Source organism: Rhineura floridana, chromosome 11 (assembly GCF_030035675.1).
Source record: "Rhineura floridana isolate rRhiFlo1 chromosome 11, rRhiFlo1.hap2, whole genome shotgun sequence".
In the NCBI taxonomy this organism is placed as follows: Eukaryota; Metazoa; Chordata; class Lepidosauria; order Squamata; family Rhineuridae; genus Rhineura; species Rhineura floridana.
Genome location: NC_084490.1, coordinates 25,375,547 through 25,392,946, shown reverse-complemented (window position 1 = coordinate 25,392,946; position 17,400 = coordinate 25,375,547). Strand labels below are relative to the sequence as shown.

Genomic DNA, 17,400 nt, shown 5'->3' with positions numbered 1-17,400 from the left:
TCAAACAGAAAGTAATGGGTCTAATCTTACTATAATACCATAACACCAGCATGATGGGGGGGAGATGGAGAGCAAACACCAGAGCAGAGCTTGGAAAAGTTCCTTTTTTGAACTACAACTCCTATCAGCCAAATCCAGTGGCCATGTTGGCTGGGGCTGATGGGAGTTGTAGTTTAAAAAAGTAACTTTTCCAAGCTCTGCATCAGAGTGAGGAGAAAGGAGAACTCCATTGTGACTGACAGTCCAAGTTTATCTTCAGAGACAATTATTTTACATGCAACATGATAGTTCTTCCTATTCCAAAATAAAAGTGAAAGGTGTTAAACCCAAAGGCCTGTGGACCTATTTCTCTGACATTTGGTAGGTTTATTATCCAAGGACAATTAATAATAATAATAATTTAATTTATGTGTCGCCTATCTGGCCAATGGCCACTCTAGGCGACGTACATCTCGGTTACAATAAAATACATCATAATAATACAATACAAACGATAAAAACTATACACAGTGACAGTTCAGAGTAATAGGCAATTTGTCATAGAGATTAACCCTCCCCGGAAGTCCCGAAGGCCTGTCTGAAAAGTCAGGTCTTCAAGGCCTGGTGGAATACATTCAGGGAAGGGGCATGCCGAAGATCATACGGGAGGGAGTTCCAGAGAGTGGGGGCCGCCACTGAGAATGCCCTCTCTCTAGTCCCCACCAACCTAGCTGTTTTAGTTGGCGGGACTGAGAGAAGGCCCTGCGTGGCTGATCTTGTGGGGCGGCATAATTGGTGGCGTTGGAGGTGCTCCATCAGATAAACTGGGCCGAGACCGTGTAGGGATTTAAAGGTTAATACCAACACCTTGAATTGGGCCCGGAAAACAACTGGGAGCCAGTGCAGGTCGAACAGCACTGGGGTGATATGCTCCCGGCGGCGACAGTTTGTAAGTAGTCGAGCCGCTGCATTTTGTATAAGTTGTAATTTCCGGACTGTTTTCAAGGGTAGCCCCACGTAGAGCGCATTACAGTAATCCAAACGAGAGGTGACCAGGGCATGTACCACCAGTGGGAGCTGATGAACAGGAAGGTATGGTTGCAGTCTACGTATGAGGTGTAACTGATACCAAGCTGCCCGACTCACTGCCGAAATCTGAGCCTCCATGGACAGCTTGGAATCAAGAACAACCCCAAGGCTGCGGACCTGGTCCTTTAGGGGCAGTCTCACCCCATCGAACATCAAGTCAATATCTCCCAACCTTCCTTTGTCCCCCACGAGTAGCACCTCGGTCTTATCGGGATTCAGCTTCAACCTGTTCCTTCCCATCCATCCACTCACGGATTCCAGGCACTTGGACATGGTCTCCACAGCCAACTCTGGTGAGGATTTAAACGAGAGATAGAGCTGAGTGTCATCCACATATTGGTGACACTGCAGCCCAAATCTCCTAATGATTGTCCCCAGCGGCTTCATATAGATATTAAATAGCATGGGAGAGAGGATAGAGCCCTGTGGCACACCACAATTGAGAGGCCAAGGGTCTGAAACCTCTTCCCCCAATGCTACCTGTTGATGCCTACCGGAGAGAAAGGAACGGAACCACTGCAGTACAGTACAATTCCCTCATATCTGCAGTTTTCTGGCCAATTTCATCCACATTCATACATATGAAGAATTTATAGATGTTTCCCAAAAACAACAGCAACATTAAAGATGCCCAGAACAAAAGCCAATGAAACTGATCCAAGTTCCTCCATTTGTGTCAAAACGGGGAGGAAAATATTGCTTTATTTATTTCCCCTAAAATGAATGGGGTTGGGAAATGAAGTAGACATGGATGGACCTCAGGCTTATGAGGCAGGCTGTTTTGTGAAGTGCTGAATTGGGGTCTGAACTGAATCTTGTGATGAGTGCACACCGCCCAACCAAAAATGTTTTATGACTATGAATGAAAGGGTTATGGTGCTGTTCATCTCTTCCTCAGGATTGCTGAGGGCTGTCTTTTTAGCAGCAACTACTATACAATTCGCCCCCCCCACCTATTATAAAATGAGGAAGCAGTTTATAATTAGCACAGTTCTAGATTAATAACTTTAACTATTGTTTTGTAAACTGCTTGCATAGGAGTTGTATTTACAGTTAAGTGATATACACATTTTGTTAAATGAAATGGAAATGGACTGCCTTCAAGTTGATCCCGACTTATGGCTACCCTATGAATAGGGTTTTCATGGTAAGCGGTATTCAAAGGGGGTTTACCATTGCCTCCCTCTGAGGCTAGTCCTCCCCAGCTGGGTAGAGCCTGTTCAGCTTGCCACAGCTGCACAAGCCAGCCCCTTCTTCGTCCGCAACTGCCAGCTGGGGGGCAACTGGGCTTCTTCGGACTATGCAGCTTGCCCAAAGCTGCACAGGTGGCAGGGCATGTAACCCCTGAGCCACTCACTGTGGGGGGTGATCTTTAGCTGGCCCTTGACACCCAGGAGACACGAGCAGGGATTTGAACTCACAGACTCTGGACTCCCAGCCAGGCTCTACTCCCCACTGTGCCATACCAGCTGTTATTTTGTTTAATAACTACATTTAAACAATGACTGGACATAGTCATTTGGTTCTTTCATTTTTTCTCATTAGCTGTTCCCTGTTGTTCAGCTCAGGCCTCAACAAAATAATGTAACACTTTGGAGAAAAGATACAACCCAACAACCCACCACTGGAAGCTAACATTGAAAAAATTTCCACAGCCACCATGTATTTTCCTTTGGTGCTCAGGTAGGTCGGAACAAAGGAAAGCCATACGCTACAGAAGACCAACATGCTGAAAGTGATGAACTTGGCTTCATTGAAACTGTCGGGTAACCTCCTGGCAAAGAAAGCCACAGTGAAACTGATAATTGCCAGGAAGCCCAGATAGCCCAGGGCAATGTAAAGCATAGTCACAGATCCTTCATTACACTCCAGTAAAATTTCTTCAGTCACTGAATGCATGTCAGTATCTGGGAATGGGGGAGAGGTTGTCAGCCATGTAGCACAAATTCCTGCTTGGATAAGGGAGCAGCAAAGAACAATGGAGCTAGACAGTCTCTTACCCAGCCACTTTCTTATCTTGGATCCTGGTTTGGTGGCCATGAAAGCGAGAACCACAGTCATGGTTTTTGCCAATACGCAAGAAACAGCCACTGAGAAGATAATTGCAAAGACAGTTTGTCGGAGGAGACAAGTCACCTTCTTAGGACGGTCAATGAACAGCAATGCACAAAGGAAGCAGAGCAGGAGAGAAATGAGGAGAGTGTAGGTGAGGCCCCGGTTGTTGGCTATGACTATGGGAGTGTCATGGTGCTTCAGAAATGCTCCTAGCACCAATGCAGTGACCACAGAAAAGGAAAGAGCAAAGAAGGCTAAACTGATCCCCAAAGGTTCTTCATAAGATAGGAAGCTTACATCCTTGAGAATACAGAAATCCCGTTTTTTGTTTGGATACGTTTGGTCCAAACATATGTAACAGTCATTCACATCTGAAAATGAAAGCATGTGGCTTAATCTCATGAGCAAACCATTAATCTCAACAACAATCCTCAACAGTTCTTCTCACAGGTAATATTTTCACTGATCAAGTTAAAGGATGTATTTATTGTAGATTCTGTAAAATGAGGTGGGTAATGATGATGGAGAGCACCACTTCTTCATACTGAGATTTCCCAAGTGCTCTATAGCATTCTAGGTTGTAGGCAGCCATTTTATTTCTACAAAGATGACCAACAGAACTCAAATAACCTTACAGAGCCCTGTTGTATTTATTGATTTATTTACAACCATGACATTTCTAATTTTGTAACTAAAGTGTTCTACACAACTATGCAAATATTTTAGTATTGGATGTGATGGAATGTTGAATGTTTTGTGCTTATATACCACTCATTGAACCAGCAGAGTCAACCAATAATGGAAGAGGAGAGGGAAGGATTTTTAGGGATGGTGAATCCAGTTTACATGGGTTTATACATTAAATTTGGTAGTCCTGTTAAAGATCCTGCATCATTCTGTCTCTGTGTGTAATTGGCATGTTAGCTTCCATAGTTCATATTTGTTGCTGTTCAGCCATTGCTTTATTCAGTGGCTCACTATCTACACCAGCAGTGAGTCAAGCTTGACGGGTTATAACTGTGCTGTATTGTTTTGTCCCCCTTCTTAATCACTCTCCCCACCATGACCTTCCACTACTCTTTTCCATTCTGGGCATGTGCACATGCATTTACATGCACACACATCTTTTTTTTCTTTTTTTTTAAATAATCTTTATTAAAGAAAAAATTACAAAGAAATATTAAAAGATAAAAAAGAAGGAAACAGAAAAAGAAAAGTAAGGAAGAACTTTTTTACAAAGATACTTCTCTTACAGCTTATATATATATGTATAACAAAAGCATTACTAATAATATATCTATATGTAATATACTGTATTATCAGACATATATGCACAATTACATATATTAGGTAAATCATAGCAAATAAAATAATTTGTATGGATACTTATTCTCCTGATGCATTTGATTCCAGAAAATAATTGCCCAATTTTCTATATATTTATTTGCCCATTATTTTCTCTTAAATAATATGTTACTTTTATCAAATTAATGGCATTCCAGATTCTGTGAAACCAGTCAAGAATTGATGGTACTTTCGGTTGCTTCCTTTCTTGTGCAATTTCAGTTTTTTTGCTAGTGTTAATAATGTTGCAATCATTTCTAAACCTGTTTCTATAACTACGTCTTTTAAATAATTTAGTAAAAATATATATGGTTTAAAGGGTAATCTGTATCCAGTTATTTCATATACTCTATTTTAGTATGTTTTCCCAATATTTTTGTATTTTTCCCTTTTCTTTCCCCCCCCCTTTAACCACTGGTGTGAAAGAGCCAGACAACAAATGTTACCAGAATTTAATTATATTCTGTGATGGGCAAAATGGAGGGTTGTACATTGGGGACACTACCCATTTCCATAGGCCCCTGTAACTGTTAACAGTACAACCACACAAGCTATTCCACGCACACACACAATCCCACAGCAGCAATGATATACTGGGATTTTGATAAAGAGGTCTTGCACAATACCTTTCTATGTTTGTATGTTTCTTTGTTTGGATGTTTTATCCCTGATGTATGTACTGCAATTAAAATATCCAAGGTAATCCTCAACATGTACTGTCTGGAAATCCCAAGAGAATACTTCCAGGACTGTACACAGATCCATGGATTGGCCTAGATCCAACTCAGACCAACCAGAAGAATATTCTACCCAGCCCATATCTGGCCCGATATTTTTTTTTTCTGGGGGTGGGGGTGGGATAAGACTAATGTTGGATTAGGATTTTTTAAAACCCTAATGAAACATGTGGATGAGATGGGGTGGGGGAAGCAGCAGCAGCTGTGACTTCTTCTCCCCCCCCCTCAACAGAGAGCAGGAGGGTTCAATCCTGCTGGAGTCTGCATCAAGATCACCATCTCTGAGGGGAAGGTGCTTGTGAAGAAGCACCCTGCAGCTCACAAGACTGAATCCTCACTCACTAGCAGGCTTCATTTTGGCAGTAATCAGAGTTGCCATCAGATGAGTTGTTATTCCTGATATTCTCTATCTTTGCGAAGAGAATGTTGAAGTAGTAACTCTCTGTGCATGGTTTTTGATTCATTCTTCTTTTTTTCCAATTCATTTTTTTTAAAAAAATGGCTTTGAAATCATTGATAGTGTGAATGATAGTTTTATTGATCTACTTTCCATGTGAGCTCTTCAAATGTGTATTCCTTTTCACTGATGTCAATAAGATGTTGATTGTGACTAACAGACAGAAAGCAGCAGGGGGGAATGAGATGTTGGTTCTAAGCAGCAGAGGGGAAGACACGGATTTGATAATCTGCCTTAATCTGTCTGCAGTGCATTTGAAAAGGAATACACATTTGTATCACAAAGGAATACAAGGAAAAGGAATACACATAAACAGGCAATCATTACAGAGTTCAGAATAAAGATTGATACCAGTGGAGACTCATGAATAAACAGTGATTATTAAATCGATAATAATGAAACATAAAAAAGGAGAGGAATCCATCCCTATCACTCACTAGCTGGTGAAGACCATTCCGTCCTGTGGGGTGGTGCTTCACAAGTGCTTGCCCTGCAGGAAAAGTGTGTGTGAATAAGCACCTTGCAGACTGTAGGAATCCTCTGCTCAGCAGCAAGTGATTCAATCCTGCTTGGGTCTGCTTTACCAGCATATTCTCTGTGGAGAACATGTTTGTGAAGCAGATCCCTGCAGCCTTCCCACCTGATGCCCTGCTCTAACAGCCCAGACCACTCCAGGTGGCCTGACCCAACCTGGGGAAATCTAGAGTATCTCAACCTGATTCAGCCGAAGCCCACATCCCCCAAATGAGCCCAATTTAGTTAAGGGTTCGGGCTTTGGTCAAATGCAGTGCACTGTCCTAAATAGTTCTCTTTCTGAAATCTAGATGTGCATTCAGTGTGCACTAATCAGTTGAAATAGGCATGCTTTTGTATCATTTTGACTGCCAGAAACAAAATGGCAACACTGTGCTGAGGTGGGGAGCAAATGGAAATAGGAGTGTGGGGATGATTCAGTGATGATGATGTTGTCATGTAGGCACTACATAAGCTTGCAGGCATGAACAGACTGATTCCACAATAAACGCCTGCCTGGAATCACCCTAGTCCTTTTTTCGCTCCCTCCCCCGAATTATCCTTCCATTTTTCAGATTATTTATTTTTAATTATAAAGGCAATGCCCTCCCCAGCATGACAAAGCACTATTCTCCTATAAACCATGGCCACATGCGAGGAGCAGTGAAGGGAAAAGGGAATGAGAAGGAGGAGACTCCCCAGAAGTTGGAATCATTAATAGAATACCAGGAGAAAACCCATTTCTCATTGGTTGTTGGTTCACTTATCCAAAAGTCAGAACAAAACCTCAAAATCATAAAACAGCAGCAATAACATCACAATTAGAATCTCAGGCGCAGATATGCAGATATAACAGTATAACTGTACAGATGATAAAAACCTATGGTTTCATAGCTGGGCATACATTCAGTGTCCTACAAAGGTCCGAGGAAAGAAATGAATCTTCAATTATAATCAAAAGTAGAAAATATTGACACCACTCACACCTGCAATGGAAGAATACCCTATATAATCAAGGTAATTCCAAAGATGGTCCTATCCTGTGTCAACATATGGTGTGCTTTACCCAATGCAAGACCTGGAGAAGGGCCTCCCTTCCTCTATAAGGTGGTGTAATCATTCTGAATTTGTGCCCCACGACATTTAGTCATTCATGACTTTATAAATTAACATCAACAGGCCAGATTACTTCCTCTTCAGCAACTATAGTACACATGTGCTTGATACTGCTGTACACTATATGTCTTACCTTTCTGGTCTGAAAACTTCCCTTCTGGACATGGGATGCAATCATAGCAGCAAAATGGCTTCCCCTCCTTCACTTTTTTGCTAGAACCAGGACGACAACTCTCACTGCATACAGAAAGAGGCCTTGTCTAATCCATGAAAGAAAGAAGAGAATATTGTGCTTGGAGTCCTTATGTTCCAAGGGGCCTTTTTTATATCTTATAAAAGTTTCCTTCCCTGCCAGACCCCCAATGGAGGCATATTAGTAACTGAGCTTTAGAATGGGAGCCACTGAGCTCTCATACCTGTGTGCGTGGGTATGCCCATTGCAGCCTCTTTATTATTCCTTTGAAAGAACCAAGTGCAAAGCAGCAGCAGATATGCTTGCAAAAGGAATGCAAAGTCATGGATGCTGCCCTTCTGAGTTTGACCCACTGAACCTGGGTGGGTCACACACACTTTGTGTGGGAGGCCAATGTGGGGAAGAAAACAATCTCTTTCCTTTTTGTAATTCACTTACTTTCCTCAAGCAACCCATTCCTTTGTCCTATTTCTCACTTGCACACCTGAATTGCAGTGGCAAATCAGGATTGGTGGGGAGAGGAAAAAAAATGGAGGCAAAAAGAGATGAAAATAATCTCTTCCTTTGCAAAGTATGTGTGAGAAATCCACCAGGATCAGTTGGTGTTGCTGAAGTATTCTCAGGAGGGCAGCAACAGTGAATTTTCACTTCTTTTGGAAGCATAATTGTTGTTGTAAACAAAAGAAAACAACCAAATAAAGAGTCAGCAATAGGCATGCAAATATGTGCACTAGGGATGGGGAAGAATATTCACTAAATCAGACTTAGTACCATATTTGGACTGAATCTGACAGTCTGCTGTCATTTTGGACCGGCACTGATTTGTTCCAGTGAGCAGCAACTGTAATTGGCACGGCCAATTTTACATAATTATCTTCATAATTACAAATGTTATTATCCATTAACTTCCATGGATTTACATAAGCATTTATGTTTAAATTTACAATTTTTTTCCCCAGCAAACAAAACCCCAAACAGCAGATTGAATCAGCCAGTGCAAAAGCAAGCGGGAACAAAAAGAAAAAGGCAGATAAGGATTGAATGATGGATATCGAAATACAAGCAGATCGGAACTAGGCAGCAAACCCCATCCCCAGTGTGCACACAGAGACACACTCCAGTGCTGCTTCTCACTGGTTATCTTTCCATCTCTCTGGTACATGCCAATTAGCATACTTTCCTTCAGGTCACTTGTTTGCTTTCTTCCCTTGCCCATCTATACATTTGCATTTGCTTGCTTTTCTCCACTCTGTCAGTTTACCCACGTTCATCCTCTCTTGAACTCCTCTGGAGGCCAGGCTGCAAGTCCCTGCTCTCTAGGTGCAGCTTAAAAAACCTTTTTTGGAAAACAGCTGGCTATGTCTATCAGCAATTGCTAATAATAAGTGGAGTTTCCTAAATCCTATTTTGAATAGTGAAGTGCAAATATCTCTGTGAGTGAGGTCACATCCACACCATACATTTAAAGCACTTTTAATGCATATTTAATGCACATCTAATGCATATGACTTCCCCAAAGAATCTTGGGAATTATAATTTACATCTCACAGAGCTACAATTTCCAGGAACCATTGTTGGGGGTCACATCTTGCAACTTCACAAGCTACCCCACCAAACTCTACTGAAATCCACTCACACATTATGTTCATCCCCAATGCAACCCCATCACCATTCACCCTCTACTGCAATCAAAACCCTACACTACAAGCCTTATGCATATATCATGCCCAACAATGCATAAACCACTCTACCCCAATACTGCAACTTCCCCAACCCACCACCACCAATATCTCCATATCACACAAGCCAACACATGCCCCCACAATCTCCCCCACAGGCATACACAAGGGCAATATGTTTAACAGAATGTGAATGAATGAATGAAACTTTATTTTTACCCCGCCCTTTTTCCAAACTGGAACTCAGGGCGGCTTACAAATAAATCTACATGTAGTTAAAAACATAGAAAAACATACAATTTAAAATACAATTAAACAATGCACAACCTTAAAACCTTAAAAGGCACTTAAAAATCTAAAAACAATTTAAAATAATACAAATAATAATATAAAACAATAAAACAAGCCTTGTAAAGACCAATCCTAAACACCTTCTATCCCAAAAGCCTGTCAGAATAAAAAAGTATTTACTTGCCGACGGAAGGATGGCAAGGAGGGGGCCATTCATGCCTCCCTAGGAAGGGAGTTCCAGAACCTAGGAGGAGCCACTGAGAAGGCCCTATCTCGCGTCCCCACCAATCGCACTTGCGAGGGTGTTGGGACTGAGAGAAGGGCCTCTCCTGAAGATCTCAGGGCCCGGGCAGGCTCATGCAGAGAGATACAGTCTGACAAATAGCCTGGACCTGGGCCATATAGGGCTTTAAAGGTCAAAACCAGCACTTTGAATTGTGACCGGAAACAAACTGGCAGCCAGTGGAGCTGTTGTAACAAGGGAGTTGTATGGTCCCTGTAACCAGCCCCTGTTAACACTCTGGCTGCAGCTCTTTGTACCAGTTTAAGTTTCCGAACAGTTTTCAAAGGCAGCCCCACGTAGAGCGCATTACAGTAGTCTAAACGGAATGTAACTAAGGCATGCATCACCATAGTCAAATCAGGCATTTCCAGGAATGGGCGCAGCTGGTGCACCAGTCTTAAATGGGCAAAGGCACTCCTGGCCACGGCCGAGACCTGGGCCTCCAAGTTCAGAGCTGAGTCCAGGAGCACACCCAAACTGCGAACCTGTGTCTTCAGGGGGAGTGTAACCTCATCCAGCACAGGTTGAATCCCTATTCCCTGATCTGCCCTTTGACTGACCAGGAGCACCTCTGTCTTGTCTGGATTTAGTTTCAATTTGTTCGCCCTCATCCAGTCCATCACTGATACCAGGCACTGGTTCAGGACCAGGACAGCTTCCTTGGCTTTAGGTGGAAAGGAGAAATAGAGTTGAGTGTCATCCGCATACTGATGGCACAGAACCCCAAACCCCCGGACAACCTCTCCCAGCGGTTTCATATAGATGTTGAATAACATGGGGGACAAAACTGAACCCTGACGGACCCCATAGGTCAACGGCCAAGGAGTCGAACAGGAGTCCCCCAGCACCACCTTCTGAGTTTGTCCCTCCAGAAAGGAATGGAGCCATCATAACACGGTGCCCCCAAGTCCCATACCAGCAAGGCGGTCCAGAAGGATACCATGGTCGATGGTATTGAAAGCCGCTGAGAGGTCCAGTAGAACTAACAGGGACACACTCCCCCTGTCCAGCTCTCTGCAAAGGTCATCCACCAAGGTGACCAAAGCTGTCTCTGTCCCGTAACCAGGCCTGAAACCAGACTGAAATGGATCCAGATAATCCGTTTCATCCAAGAATCTCTGGAGCTGGGCGGCCACCACACGCTCTATTACCTTGCCCAAAAATGGAATGTTGGAGACTGGCCGATAATTTCCCATTATAGAGGGATCCTGGGAGGGCTTTTTCAACAAGGGTCGTACAACTGCCTCTTTTAGGCGCGATGGAATTCTGCCTTGTTGTAAAGAGGCATTAACTACTCCCCTCACCCACTCGTCCAGTCCCCCTCTGGCACTTTTGATAAGCCAGGAACGGCAAGGATCCAGCAGACATGTGGTGGCTCTCGCCTCTCCAAGGATGTTGTCCACATCCTCGGGCTGTACAAATTGAAAGGAATCCATTATTATTGGACAAGCAGGGGCCAGAGTTACATCCCCTGATACTGTATCAATGTAGCATTTAAATATATTTCCTTTACAAAACCAGGGAAATTCAAGATTTTTTTTTAAAAAAACTGCCAGTTTTAAACCAGAGTTAAGACTATCTCATGTCGCTGCAAGCTCTATGAATTCAAGAAATTGGAAACCTGATGCCTTGACATATGTTATCCATGTTCAGTAATGTTATTGAGCAATGTTTCAAAATGTGTTTCCTTTCAGTTTACCCTCCATATATTCTGCTTCTTTCAATAAAAACCCAGTATTTTAAAGGGAATAAATTGTATACATAAGTCTTAATGAATCACCTACAATTTTACCATACCTGGTTAAACCAGCTGTGCCACGTTAAAGCGTCCTCATTGATGGTGAACATTTGTTCTGAAGGATGCTGGGGATCCATCCTTCCAACTTTCACTTTATGAAATGATTGGTTTGATGAAACAATCCAATTAATAACATCATACCCAGAATCTATCTCCCCTTTCACGTTAAATGAAATCTTATCTCCAGCACTGTTATTAAATGAGATGCCTCTCAAAATGTGATGAAGCTAGATTGAAAAGAAAAGGTCATAATTTAACAGGGGAAAATTGCATTTGGATCTTTCAGAGTAAAATAACTTTTCAGCAGCATCACTCAATCGCAGGACAACTTCAGGAAAACAATCTCCTACACAAATAGGACTCCATCACAGGACTTCAAGAAAACAATCTCCTACACAAATAGGACCACCACCACCAAATAACATCACCGTAACCCCCCGATTATGGTACATAACCACAAGATAAGATTTAAATCATTACCTGCCAGAACTGCTGATTCTGAGGTGAAAGCACACTTTGGTCCACCATACGTTGGTGTCTGCCTCTAGATGAGAACATGGAATGTACAGCATGGGCCACAGCATAAACAGCATTGTAGATACTGTAGCTGTGGCCTGTCATGCTCATTTCAAAAAAAGGTTCAGGAAGAACTGCCAGCTTCTCCTCTCCAGTGCAAACATCCCCATCCACCTCACCTGCTACTGTACTTGGGAATACACAGGCAAAGGCCTGTTGCCAGAAGTCCCTGATAAAATAATCACCTTTTGTGGTGGAAGGGTTTATATGTTCAAGAAACTGGTGAAATCCAGGTGGCTTATTGGAAGGAATAGCAAAAGACAGAGCCCCGTGGATTATTTGTGTATCCCAAGTTCTTTGATAAACCAGAGATGTCAGCTCCATCTGGGCTGTCATTATCCACACTAAACCTTTTGGGTTAATTGCCATATATTCTTGTTCTGATAAATATGGAAACCATCTCACAAATACCATTGAATAAGATTCTCCATAGGCCACTAATATGTTGGCTGTGCTACCCATGACTTTATCATGTATTTTTGCACACTGTTGTAACAAGTCTTTTGCTTCAGATATGAGAGTTATTTTGGGGACTCTTTCTATGAAGGCAAAGCAGATACCACTAGAGGAAAACATTGGAACCACCATTTGCACAAATCTTTCACCATTCTCAAGATCCATAGTAAGGAGCCCAATCCATGTCCACCTGAAATGCAGAAGCAAGAAGAGAATCCCCTTATACTGAAGGGCTTCTTGTGGGACCATCTGATAGAAGGAAAGAGTTTTATCATGCATGACTGGAGCAGGGCCATATATGAGCTAAAGAGAGATGTGAAGGAGAGGAGAAGGAGATCATATTAATAACTTTCATAGGATCCCCAAGTGCATATTTTATTTATATTTTATTTATATGCAATTGCATATTTTATTGGGTTTTTTGTTGTTGTCTGGTGCTGAGCTTAATAGCCCTCTCTCACACACTGCGGAATTCCCATTCACGGGCCTTAAAATTTGAGAAGGATTTTTTAGTGAATTGGAGGTGGGGAGTGAGAGAGACAGGTTGGAAAAAATCTTTAACAATTTTTTTGGGGGGGAGGAAAGCCTAATAGCAAAAGCAGAAATGATGGCTCCCCCTCTTTTAAAAGACAACGATTTTTTTCCCATTCCAAACAGTGATGTGGCAGTAGCCCTTTGCTCCCACTATGGCTCCACTGGAACAACTTTTTTTATCATGACATATAAATATTTTCCTGTTTCAGCACCATGTGGTCCCCAGTTAAGATAATCCTAAACCATAGCAGTTTTTTCCTCTCTAGAAATAGACCATAACATTTTTTTTTAAGGTTTAGGTGATTGCTTCCAATTCATATGTTTCAACCTCTGAACCACAAAGTGAAACATGAAAGGCAACAGACTGCCTCAACACAGAGATTTATGTATTGTACCTGTGGAATTTTATAGATATCCAACATTGTTGCTGCATGAAGAGAGGTTAGGGGGTCAAGTCCCCCAATTACTGCTATAAGATTATTCTTGAAGTCACATTTGTAGTTCGGGACAAATCTCTCCGAGGTGGATGTAAGTAGCATTGTGGCATGATAGGTCCCCTTTGCAATGAAATAGCTGTCATAGATCTGGAAGGCCAACGTGACATTGGGTAAGAGCTGAGGGTTTTCATTGATCTCCTTCACTGCAAAGGCCAAGGCCAGGACATGCTGGTAATTCTTCGTTACTACACTAGAATGAGAGTTGCATTACACATCCATGCCTTGTAACATTATCTGCATTCTGCTTCATCATTGTCATTATTTATTGCAGTATTTTTATGCTATATTCTTAAGATAACCTCTAGCCTAAGATGCCCCAAACAAAGATGAAATGGGTTTCCAATATCAATTACCATCTTTATAAATTATACTTCCTTCTCAGTAAGGTACCCATTTAGAATATTTGTTTTTCCAAACTCCTCACAGCGAAGAATATTTTCTGGAGTATGATCACAGAGCTACACTTAAAAAGGTTTCAACGTAGCTTGGCTCAACAGTATACTATGCCTAAATTTGGACTACATTTAGGCTGCAATCCTGTACCCACTTTTCTGGAAGTAAGCCCAGTTAAAATCCGTTCACTTATTTCTCAACAGACATGTACAGGATTCTGCTGTAAATCATTGGTAAATATTTTAAATGTGACACAATAATGAAAGGTGATATAAGGAGATCAAGGAACAAGAATGATCAGGGGAATGGAAACAAGGCCCTATGAGGAAAGGCTGAAAAACATGGGCATGTTTAGCCTGGAGAAGAGAAGACTGAGAGGAGATACGATAGCACTCTTCAAGTACATGAAAGGTTGCCACAGAGGAGGGCCGGAATCTCTTTTCAATCGTCCCAGAGTGCAGGACATGGAATAATGGGCTCAAGTTGCAGGAAGCCAGATTTCGACTGAACATCAGGAAAAACTTCCTAACTGCTAGAGCCATACCACAAAGGAACCAATTACCTAGAGAGGTAGTTGGCTGTCTGACACTGGGGGCATTCAAGAGGCAGCTGGACAGCCATCTGTCGGGAATGCTTTGATTTAGATTTCTGCATTGAGCAGGGGTTAGACTTGATGGCCTTATAGGACCCTTCAAATTCTACTATTCTATTATTCTGTGATATTTGGGAAATTGTCCATCTTTTGAACATTACTTTTCTAAAGAGGCTTTTGCATTTTTTTTTAATTGGTCAAAAGAACATTCAACAAAATTGCCACACTTTTTTTCTTTTTTAAAAGAAATTGAAATAATAACCATAATGTAAACAGCACATTTGTTTTTAAATCCAAGCTTCTTCTATCTGCCGGATGAAATTAGAAAAATCCATGCAGTACAAGGCTATCAATGATTGCTAGTCATGGTGGCTATATTACTGGTCAAGTTGACATCTATTTCAATAGTTTAAATGATGGAGTAAAAAATTCAAATCACAAGTAAACTAACTTTTAAAAGTATAAATGTAAGCCACTGTGCTGTTTTACTTCCACAGAGTGCTTCCCACCAACACACCCATCATTATACACTGAATTCCATTAAGCTTTTTCAACAATCAAACCCATAAGCCACAGTTATGAGGGTTCAGATCTAAGACTGATCACTAAAAAGAAGAAACAACTCCTTACACAAGTTCTTCAACCAATGCCTGTGGGGGTTCTTTAGTAAAGCCTAGTGCATTAGAGACAATGAAGCTTTGAGAAGCTATGCCACCAATGATGAGGTTCCCAGACGTGTGATACTTGTGCATTGGAGAATGTGGATCACGGACATGACATTTAATTATGTGAGCCTGGCATGTCATATGAGGAAGCAGGGCCAGCAGCACCACCTGTAATATCACCATTATAAATGCAAGGGCTAATCTTCACTTTGACTCATATTACCCTGTTTCCACTGTCTAATCTAATTTTTTAGAGTATCTATCATTACAAAGGCTGATTTCAATGTTAGTTCAGTCTGCAAGGAGATCTGAATCCATATGACTAAATATTACTAGTTCCTAGCCCTATTTTTTAAAATGGTACTGTGAAATGGTAAAACTACTTAAAAGTAGTAATGTAACATTATTAATAATCTCCATTACTAAAAGTCACAGGTGGTTTGACATGCAGCAGAAGTAATTACAGTCAATTTGATAATAACAAAGGAAAATGATTACTTTCCCCTGTGGAATTGCAAAAGACAAGAAACTTGTTTTGAGGTTTTTCCCCCCGCTGCCACTTAATTGCATAACAACTCTGATCACAAGAGTGGCTGTATACTATAGGCAGCATGGATTTTTTACATTCTGCCATGTTAAACTGAAAATGCCCCCCATGCCATTCTGCTGCTTCCTATAAGCTCATTTCAAAACAAAATATTACAAAACATAGAGTCCTGAACTCAGAAATACTTGCTTAACAACCATCTAAGTTTTCAGGGCAATACACACTCAGACAGAATCCAGAGTTCAAAGTGAAGAGTGGTCTCACAATTTGTTGAAATTAATTAAAAATCAGCCATGTTCACAGAGTACATGTAATCATATTACTGACCTTGCCCTATACTATGATCTTCATCTTCTGCAGCTTAAAAGTTTTTTTTTAAAAAAAATGCATGGCTGATTTTTAATTAATTTTTTAAAAATTAACATTGGATTGTATGATAGTGCAAGGATGCTCAGTAAGAATCAACTGACAGTATTCTAAAAGCTGGACTAACAGCTGTTTGGTTTGGAAAATCAGGGGGGCAAACCCACACCAGACTTTTATTCTGCTTTAAATAGTCCATGGCTCCCCACAGAATCCAGGGAAGTGTAGTAGAGAAGGGTTCTGAGAATTGTTAGGAGACTCCTATTCCTCTGACAGAGACTCCTATTCCTCTGCAGTGACCAGAGTGGCTTAATAGTCAACCCTTCTTCCAAGAGAATTCTGATAACTGTAGCTCGGTAGGGAACATTTAATCTACCCTACTTGATTCTGGCAAGAAGGATTTAAGTGTCCTCAGGCCAGGCCAGTCACTAGAAGGCCATTGTCAGAAGAAAGGAGCCTAGTGTTGTGGAGATGTTAGATAGGAGCACTCAGGAGTAAAGATGGATGCCCCTGAAGGCTGCAATTCTAAACACACTTACTACGCCCCATAGAACTCAACAGAACTAATGTCTGAGTAGATATGGTTTGGATTGTGCTGTTGGTAAAGCTTGACTAGGGATCCTCTGCAAGTATATCCATATCCAAGCAGGGTTGGCAACCCCCTACCTGAAATGTCCTGCCTTTACCTCTCAACAGGGCTGCTCCAAATTCCAAAAGTAAGTCCTATTGAATTCATTGAATTCATTGCCATCTTCAACAGCCCAGGAAAATTTAAACTTGTAGAAGAACAAGAGAAGAAAAGACTTGGTACCTACTCAGTTTATGAGATGTTCAGATAAACAGGAAAAAACAATCCTTTTCTACCTTTGCAATGGTGTCTAAGGGGCCACAGAAATGGAGGCCCAGAAATCCCTTGTCAATCACAATCCTGACTTCACTTATTGGCTACAAACCTGAAAGGGCGATAATTTCACGTAAGTCACGGGGGGGGCTGACATTTTGGTGTATATCTCGAGAACCAGACCACCTAGAAACTTTTTTTCTTTAAATGAAAGGTGAGAGTTTGGAGATTATGCTGACTCACCCAGAGACCCGGAGAGGACCCCCAAAAGCTGGAGTATCTAGCCAAAAACTGGACATCTGGGAACGCTATTGCCCAGATATATTTCCATTTAGTCTCTGGAATCCTTCATCCCATCTTTGGCCTTGTTCACACATAACACTAAACTATGGTATATTACAC

General features: G+C 41.6%; 1 protein-coding gene across 1 annotated transcript; it reads right to left on the bottom strand.

The window, feature by feature from the left end:
- Nucleotides 1-2,583: 2,583 nt before the first annotated feature.
- Nucleotides 2,584-15,430, bottom strand: LOC133367575 (vomeronasal type-2 receptor 26-like). The gene is made up of 6 exons (XM_061591670.1): nt 15,213-15,430; nt 13,496-13,787; nt 12,015-12,815; nt 11,534-11,761; nt 7,424-7,550; nt 2,584-3,494 (listed from the first exon to the last, which is right to left on the bottom strand). The coding sequence occupies exons 1-6, from the start codon at nt 15,428-15,430 to the stop codon at nt 2,584-2,586; spliced, it is 2,577 nt and encodes an 858-aa protein (XP_061447654.1).
- Nucleotides 15,431-17,400: the final 1,970 nt, after the last annotated feature.